Genomic DNA, 9,555 nt, shown 5'->3' on the forward strand with positions numbered 1-9,555 from the left:
GTTATCAGTTATCTTTAGGTCATTTCTAGATAACGGACAAAATAAGTTATATCATTCATTTATCTACGAAAACACGATAGAGGTATGGGATTAGGGAAAAAAACAACTTTCATACATTTGTGAAACGCTTTTAATGTTTAATATTCTTAAACATAGTTTTAAAGTGTCGTTTAATATTATTAACATGTGAATCCGAGCGAACATGACTGGTAGCAGGTGCTTGCGAGGTTCCTTTAACAAAGGAAAACTAAAGTTAGTAGGTACATAATGATATTACTAATTTCTTATTGGATTTCTTATTCCTATGTGAATACTTGGCGCGACTAATAACATTTTCCAAAGAAAAAGTACTTCATATTCAGTTTTATTCCAAAATGCTTTGAAAAATGCATAGTAATAATTCTAATTCCTAGAGCTAATTCCCATCCGGGAATCGAACCAAGATCCGTTAGTTATTTGTGTAAGAAAATCACCATAATTTTACTTGTGCAACAAAATGGGGTTTACGGAACCCAGTTTTAAACTATCCTTTATTAACACTTAAAATGATGGTCACCCTATTTATAAAATTAAGGACCCGATTATTTTTACGAAGATTTCTTTCGCATATAATTCTAGTTTTCAAGGATTGTTTTAAAGCCTTCATGAGCTAATAGAAAAAAATATGTATTTATATAATGAGCAGAATGATATGAAATAGAAAGTAGGTATTATGACATGCAGTCATGAAATTCCAACTTCCAACCAATAGGGTCTTGGTGTGTAGTGATAAAATGATGTGACGGTTAGTATATCGGTAGTTTGTATAGCAGTAGCGTAGTTTATGGCGCTAGAATTCATTATTAAATAGAATAATTAAATGAAAATCATGATTTTTCTTTATTTTTAACCTTATAAACTATTAACGTCACGCTGTAAAGGCGATCAATGACGTTACAAAGCGATAAACCAAAAAAAAACTATTTTATAACAAAAATAGAGTATATTCTGCGGGATTTTTTTTTGGCAGCATTTTAGTTAAACAATAGGATAATAGGATATGTAAATGTCGGCAATATGATACTTTTCATAAAACAGTCCAAGACCCTATTTTGTCAGTAAGAGGTAAAAATAACTAACTATGTAAATAAAGCATTCTTCTACATCAAAGAAAATCATTAAAAACCCAGCCAAGGGCGAGTCGGACTCGCACACGAAGGGGTCCGTACCATATTACAAGAAATAACACATTTTTTTTTTAATTTTCATAGCGATATGAAACGCCCTTCCGGCGTCAGTTTTCCCTTCCACTTTTAATATGGGTATGTAGAGGCATGCAGCCTCTTTTAAGACCGGCAGCTGCGAAGAGAGCAACACACTTTTGCAGCTGTCACTTAGAGAACACAATTTGAATTCGGAACGATTCAAAATATCTTGCTGACCTGGACGAACCCCGGGCAGCGCATTCAACCAATTCACTTCAGATCATCAAGACCGAAACGCCTCGGTCTAGCATCAAGCTCCGGCCCTCGTTTTTCTACCACAGTTTTAATTGTAACCAAGGCACATATTGTAAATACAGCCCAAGTAATACAAGTGATAATATGTAGTGGTATTTTTATTTATCAGTTATCTATCATACGCTGCATGGCTGCTACAGGTACCTTCAAGTCAAGAGTGAATAGGCAACTTCTAGGCAAGCGCGTTCCATCTTAGGCTGCATCATCACTTGCTAGCAGGTCTGATTGCAGCAAGCGCTAGTCTTTAACTTAAAAAAAAAAACCAAAGTGGCCATACTTATTATTTGTTGTTATAGTGGCAATTATTACACATTCTGTGAAAATTTTAACACTATCTATAATAGTTCACGAGATATAGCCCGCTGACAGACCGACGGACGGACGAACGGACAGACGGACGGATAGCGGAGGATTAGTAATAGGGTATCGTTGGCGCCCTTTGGGTACAGGACCCTAAAAAGAATTGAGGGTAGTTATTTTAAAACTTCAGACACAATAAGAGAAATAATTATGCTCAGAAAAGCAATTTCAGCCATCCCATTACTGGTACTCACTGTTTTTTCTAACGAATAATATTTCCTCTTCCTCTTGATAATAGATATTACGGTTGTAATATTATTCTCTGGAGTTTTCTTTGAAAATAATTAGAAATTCATGCAGGTTTATTCCTTTACAAGAGCGTCGCAAAAATATTACAAAATAATAACGTGAGTCTCAGTATTAAAAAACCGGTCAATGTTAAAAAAATTCAGCGGTCCAAGATATTCCACGGTCCGCCTGTTGCCGACAGCTGCTATAAGGGTTTCTATTTTTCCTCTAGAGATACGGAACCCTAAAAAGATTGACAACCCCCCTATAATGTAGTGGGACCTCGTCTGTGTTGGTGTTAGCTGGCGGGCGAGCTCTGCCTTTTTGGAGTGTTTTTTTTTTGTTAAAACTGACTGGAAAGCGCTCTAAGGGGGTGCCGTGCGTAATATGTCGGCGAGCGCCGGCACAGACGGAGTCCATACTTGTATAGTTTAACTAACTTGTTACAAATAACTACAAACTTGACATTGGCTAATCTTTGTAAAGCCAGACGAGAGAGAGAGAAAAAAATGTAGTGATCTGGACGCTTACCGTTAAGATCCTCACCCTCCTATAATATTGGCTGAACGCTTTGACCATACTGCTCAGGAAGTTACAAATGAAGTGTGGTCGGAACACACAGATCCCTTCATCATATTCTCTCGGATCCTCTTTCAGGTTGAAACTGGCTTTGAGGAGCGACGGGAGGCCCATTATGTATGTAAATATGAGGCACCATTCATCCTGTGAAACATATCAGATTCTTTTCCATCCAAACACTATAAAGTTCAAAACTAAAATCCAATTATTCAAAAAAAACCCATAATAGTTTATATTGTTAATAGATGATGCTCTTTGTAACTGGATTCGGTTTTTTTTAAAGAATATTTGTCATTTTGAGAGTCAAAATGTGGGAACTCTATGATTTTCTGGGATAAAAAGTAGCTTGTCCTACCCTGGTATGCAAGCTATTTCAGTACTACGTCAAAAATAGACAGACAAGATTTTTTCAACATTTGCAGCACCAGACGTATTGATGTACGTCTGGTCTGCAAACGTATGTTGCCGGCCTTTCAGGAATTTGTAGGTCCGCCCCTTGAATAACCCCATGTTGTAATCTAGTGGGAACACCGCCGATGGGAGTTGATTTCACAGTTTGCATGTGTGTGGAAACAAGGATCTGGCACAACGGGCGGTCGAAGTGCACCAGGCACCCAGGTGATGAGGGTGAAATTGCTTGCGGTGGCGGGCGGTGCGGTTGTAGAAAAAGGAGCGTGCAAAGAGGAACACACTTTTGCATTAATACTATTAGTATAGATTAAACTCTTTGTGTGTTATGTATAATACGCGACAGATCGAGATGGCAATCGGAGTATGAGGCGGGGGGACGCCCCGCACACCCGCATGTCACCCGCACTATCCAACACCGATATAGAGCGGGGTCCCACCCCCATTGCCATCCCGACCTGTCGTGTTTATAGTACTATAATACTATACCTATTGTACAAGCTAATTATTACTGTGTAATAATTTCTGAGTATTAATTACAGTCGGATTTTTATCCCACTATAAGAGTGAAGGGATAGAGACTGCACCTGCATTTGAGCACACACTTGTGCACTGTAATAATATCTCTTACATACTTGGCTGGTCTCAGTTGAGATTACCATGGGCGAAATTCTCTCTGGGGGATGTTATTAACATATTCAACTTATATCTACTAATTAATATAATAATATGTTATATCATAATAACATATCATTAATATTAACTTACCTTATCAGTTAATAATGTTAAGTCAGTATTCTCTAAACTAGGGAGTGGTGGATAAATTCCTTCCACAACTTTCTCATTGAACGTACGAATCAAAGTTTCCAATCGTGCACAGTTGTAAAGAATGAATGCAGGTCCTGCAAATGAGAAAAACATTACTAAATATACATTGAATCTATAGTCCATACATATTAGAGCTCTTGTTTACAAAGAAGTTTTTTTCTGGTATGAACCTATCTTAGAATTGATGCTGATGTAAAGCTGGTTTGTTTGCAAGTATCTAAGGCATTTACTATGTGCTCATATTAAGTCTAAAGATAACTAAAAAACGGTCAAGTGCAAGTCAGACTTGCACACGAAGGGATCTGTGCCATTCTACAAGAAATAACAATTTTTAATTTATTTTGCAATGTAACAGGAAGCACCTTTTAAGCTTTGAATCCCTTGACGGTTCTTGACAGGCAGACAGACAAAGAAGTGATCCTACAGGGTTCCTTTTTTTAGGGTTCCGTACCTCAAAAGGAAAATCGGAACCTTTACAAGATCACTTTGTTGTCTGTCTGTCTGTCAAGAAAACCTATAGGGTACTTCCCATTGACCTAGAATCACGAAATTTGGTAGGAAGGTGGGTTTTATAGCACAAGTTTTTTTTTATTCACTATAGGTAAGCGCTTGACCACAATCACACTTGATGGGAAATAAAGGAATAAATTCTAAAAACAGAGCATTTGTGGTTATGTCTCAAAAAAATAAAAAAAAATCGCGAAAAATTTAATTTACTACATCACATACAGATGGCGCTGTTGTCATTAACTTGCTGAGTTGCACATAAAAATATTAAAATATCTTGTACGATGGAACGGAACCCTTCGTATGCTAGTCCGACTCGCACTTGACCGGTTTCGGTTTTCGGTTTTTTATCTGGAGATATGAAACCCTAAAAATGCATACCTTTAGTGGGCCCTCCTGAAGAACAAGACGCAATTTTCACAGGGCTACCACACTTGGTCTGCAAGAGCTCAAATGTAACGGCAGACTGCCCCATGTGTGCTATGAACTCCTTGCATTTATCCTCCATTGACTCCCTTATACCATATCGGTGTTTTGCAATTAACGTTAACTCATCTTGTCTTTGTCTGAAACAGGATTTTTAATATTATTTTTAACTATAATAATAAATTTTCTGTACGTCTTTCTGCTTGGCAATGTTATGTTTTTCAGTTTAAGTTCATATAATTCTTTTCAAGTCTTAACATCAGCAACCTGGAGCTAAATCTCGAGGCTGTAGGGAAAAGCTCTGGCTGGACCTCTTAAGTGCAGACCTGAGAGCCAATTTTTTTTATAAAAAAATGTAACCCATGTTATTCAAAACTAAGTTATATTCCCCCTATCACCTTCAACTAAGCATAAAGCTTGTGTTAAGAGTAGATACAACAATAGTACAACAGGTGGGGTTCAAACCGCCAAACTTTCGGATTTCAGTCTGCTTGCTTCCTGAACCATTGAACTGTTGAGGCTTTAATTCAATTAATGCTCGAGATTGGGCAAAATGTAGGAAAGCAGGCTCCATCTAGATGGAACATGCTACGCTGAAGAAAAGAAGAAGCAATTTCCTGATTTTCATCAAGCATATGGAATTTGAATGCATAATGATTTACTTACTTTATAAATTCAGATGCTGTAATTGTTTTCTCTTTTAATCCAGTCTGATTATTTAGTACTGGGCCACAAAATATGTAATGCACATTACTATATGGTTGGTAATGATCACACTCAGATCTCCATGTGACTACAATTATTAAATTCTGTTCTTTAGGATAGGTATGGATGAGATATAAATTCTTTAAAACCTCTTTTAAACACTTTAATCTTAAAAATGCTAAGGAATTTGAATTCTCGCAGTAAGGGTCGATTTTAATCACTGGAGTATCTATGCTTATTCTTTGTAACAGAACTGCGATATTATTAGTAGCGTTTTGAAACCCTAAACGAATTGATTTTTGCCTGTCTATGAATAAATGTATTCGATCTTTTACTTCTTCAGCTTTCACTATCGGTATTGGCCAATCTTTTGACGTGTCTATCAATCCCGCAATATCTTTGTTAACGCATTTCAACAGCGTCTCATTCAAGCGTTCTGTTTGTTCAGGGAACAAAAACTCTTGCCACGGTTTCGCAGCGTTGAGAAAACTGAAGTCGCCTTTAGTTTGTAAGTTACTGGAGTGTTTCTTCACTAAGAGACCCATGGTACATTCCTCCTCTGCCACTAAATATTTGTACAGATTCTGCTCGAAGTTTTGTAAATCGTCTTTTAGCATTTTGACTTCAAATAGATAACTCACACTACCTAAGTAATTATTAAGTAAATTCACTTTAATATCATCAACTTTTGCAACGTTTTATTATTTTGTTGATTGCGTTTTGTGTTTGTTTTGAACAATGAACACAGTGGTTTTTGTTTTGTCGACTTGACTGATGACAGCGAGCTCACATGTGATTATGACATTGACATTTGTAAGTCTATGGTCATAAAAAAAAACTTTTTTTTCCTCGTCTGGCTTTACACCGATTAGCCAATGTCAAGTTTGTGTGAAGCCCAGACGCTTGTGAGTTGTGACAAAAGCAAACAGCAAGCTTGATGCTTGCGTTGCTTACGCTTTGGAGCGTTCCGATAGGCAGGCGAGCCCGGAGCCACCTCCACAGGTGTTTGGCGAATGGCGATGCGTGCTGCTTATTGTTTTCCACTAGCGTCTCGGCTAGATTATGAAACCTAAAGGCACCATGAATCTGATTCATGATTATTTTATAACTTATCGTTAAGTTATAGTTAACTTATAACTTTTATAAATTATTACTTAAAAACGCAACATTTGATAATCTCAGTCTGCCAATCCGCACTTGGCCAGCGAGATAAACTAAAGCCAAAGCCCCAAGCCCTTAGCGCTCATTCTGGGGGGATACCTGTGCTCACCTGTGCTCTATAGTGAGCTGGCGATAGGTTGATCATGATGATGATAACCTTAAATGTTGTCCTTCAAATAAAAAAAAATTGTGAGTAACTATATCTAACTAACTAGAGTAAGAAAGCAGCAAGCATAACATCAGAAATCAATCGGTGAAATTGTTTCATAATTTTGGATTTCACGGTATGAGTAACCGAACGCATAAATTAGCTGACGTCGATATGACGTTGACATTCGTTTGTCTGTTGTCAGCAGTGACGGCCAGCTGTACCGTAAATTTGCAAAACTTTAGTTGCGAAAATAAATTATTATTTCCATACTAGTCACATTATGTTGCATTTAATAAAATAGAATATGTATTAGAGTAACAATGCCGCGATTATACATCGGTTTTGTATTGATTTGTTTAGTATATCACTTATCTACGGCGTCCGCTCACGATCACTTGCTCGAAGGTATTTACTGCGGCAAAGCGAACTGCTACGAAGTTTTGGGAGTCACGAGAGAGGCTACTAAGAATGAGATCGCGAAGAACTATAGGCAGTTGGCAAAGAAGTTCCACCCGGATTTGCATCGAGGCGAGGAGAAGAAAAAGGAAGCAGAGGAAAAGTTTAAGGAAATAGCGACTGCGTACGAGATACTTCGCGATGAAGAAGAAAGGTCAGACTACGACTACATGTTGGATAACCCTCAGGAGTACTATGCCCATTACTACCGATACTACAGACGCCGTATGGCACCTAAAGTAGACGTAAGAATTGTTTTAGCTGTAACTATAACCATCATATCCATTATACAGTACTACAGTGCCTGGTCCAAGTACGATACAGCTATTAAATATTTCATGACGGTCCCAAAGTACAGAAACCGAGCACTAGATATTGCCAAAGCGGAAACTAAAGAATCTCAAACTAAAAAAGGTAAGAAAAGTAAAGCAGAGTTGAAAGTAGAGCAAGACATGATTATAAGGAGAGTCATAGAGGAAAATATGGATATAAAAGGTGCATATGCTAAACCAGAGATTAAAGATATATTATGGATTCAGTTGATCATATTTCCATACACAGTGGGCTATTATATTTACTGGTATTTAAGATGGTTGTGGAAGTTCACTATTTTAAAACAGCCCTACGGCATTGAAGAGAAACTTTACTTGATAAGGAAGTACATGAAACTCGGACAGCATCAGTTTGATGCTTTAGAAGAGAAGGAAAGGCAGGAGTTTTTGGATGAAGAGCTTTGGATTAAAGAGAACTTTGAAGTGTGGAAAGAGATCAAAGATGAAGAAACCAAGAAAGCTCTTGCAGAGAACAATAAATATAAGCAATACAGACGGTACATCAAGCAACATGGCGTTGGTCGCATGACCTTTGATGACTCATGAGAATATATATTTGTTTTGTTTAAATATTATATTTATTTATGAAATAGTGTTAAACTGTGACTTGAGAGATAAGATTTTTAATCAAAACTTTATACTTACCAGACTGAAGCACGAGTGATTTTTACTTTTCTGCTTTATTTTGTCGTAAAGTGCAGACTGATTGGCGAGTAGAGACGCGGCGCGACAACTAGCGGCTAATGCTCATTCATTTTCATAATTTACAACCATATTATTGTCAGTAAATAAACTGACTTTTAAGTTTATAAAAAATGGAAGTCACACGTCCACACCATTCCACTCCATCTGTGGGCCTTACTCTTAAAGGCAGTTAGGTATAAAATTACCTAGATATTTATTATTTTTACTTTTCGAGGACTGTTTATTATAATTTTACTATTATTTATACTCGACAACACAACGAAACTCTGCCACATGGTAATGTAGCCAAATATCTTGGTATGCATCTTGATAGAAGACAAACATGGCAAACACATATAAAAAAAAAGAGAGAAGAGCTGCGTGTACGCACGAGATCGCTAATGTGGTTACTTGGCAGACACTCCCGACTATCACTTAATAACAAAGTACTCATATACAAGAGCTTTTTAAAACCCGTATGGACATATGGCTTGGAGTTGTGGGGCACAGCCAGCAATTCTAACATAGAAATACTACAGCGCTATCAAAACTCAGTCTTTCGCACAATACTGAATGCTCCATGGTTTACTAAAACAAGTGAAACACATGAGTATCTTGCAATGCCCACAATCAAAGAAGAAATTAATAATAATGCTAAAAAACACAAAGCCAAGCTAGAAGTCCATGCGAATAGTCTGGCAGTGTCACTTACCACATGCAGCAGAATAAATAGGCTAAAACGAGCCACAATAGAAGAACTGTCTTGTGGACAATAAAGCCAGGGATAGCCCTATGAGAAGAGTCTCTTGATGGAGTGACCTTCTCCAAACCCGCAACGCACTCATATAATCTGATTATAGTCGGCAAATGACTGATTGCAGATAGCCTAGAAATATCAAAAAAAAAAAAAACTATTATTTATAGTTCTTTTTTAGGGTTTTGTATCTCCAGAGACAAAAGAAACCATTATAGGATAATAGATTGTCTGTCAAGACCTATTAGACCTAAGAAAAACTATTGAGGCTCTGAGTTGGTGTAGTAGGGGTAATTTGTGTGGTATTTTAACTATGTTTCCGCCTTTTCTCATATTTTTCACCTGTAACTGAAAAATTACTTTTTCACTTAACTGCCTTTAAGTTAGACGGAAAGCGACTTTACTATTTACAATATTTATTGTTGTTTACCCAGTTTATTGCAATAATAGGAAATAGGCAGAAATAAAACAATTTTA

General features: G+C 37.1%; 2 protein-coding genes across 2 annotated transcripts; one reads left to right on the forward strand and one right to left on the reverse strand.

Moving 5' to 3' along the window:
• Positions 1–51: 51 nt before the first annotated feature.
• LOC123870157 (DALR anticodon-binding domain-containing protein 3) lies at positions 52–6,319 on the reverse strand. Its single transcript, XM_045913345.1, has 5 exons — positions 5,502–6,319; positions 4,791–4,975; positions 3,843–3,976; positions 2,619–2,810; positions 52–231 (listed from the first exon to the last, which is right to left on the reverse strand). Exons 1-5 carry the CDS (start codon positions 6,155–6,157, stop codon positions 91–93), a joined length of 1,308 nt encoding a protein of 435 aa, XP_045769301.1. The 5' UTR covers positions 6,158–6,319; the 3' UTR covers positions 52–90.
• A 716-nt stretch (positions 6,320–7,035) lies between these two features.
• Positions 7,036–8,967, forward strand: LOC123870160 (dnaJ homolog subfamily C member 25 homolog). Its single transcript, XM_045913348.1, has one exon. It carries the CDS (start codon positions 7,173–7,175, stop codon positions 8,184–8,186), a length of 1,014 nt encoding a protein of 337 aa, XP_045769304.1. The 5' UTR covers positions 7,036–7,172; the 3' UTR covers positions 8,187–8,967.
• Positions 8,968–9,555: the final 588 nt, after the last annotated feature.

The sequence above is a fragment of the Maniola jurtina genome, chromosome 12, assembly GCF_905333055.1.
Source record: "Maniola jurtina chromosome 12, ilManJurt1.1, whole genome shotgun sequence".
Taxonomy (NCBI): domain Eukaryota; kingdom Metazoa; phylum Arthropoda; class Insecta; order Lepidoptera; family Nymphalidae; genus Maniola; species Maniola jurtina.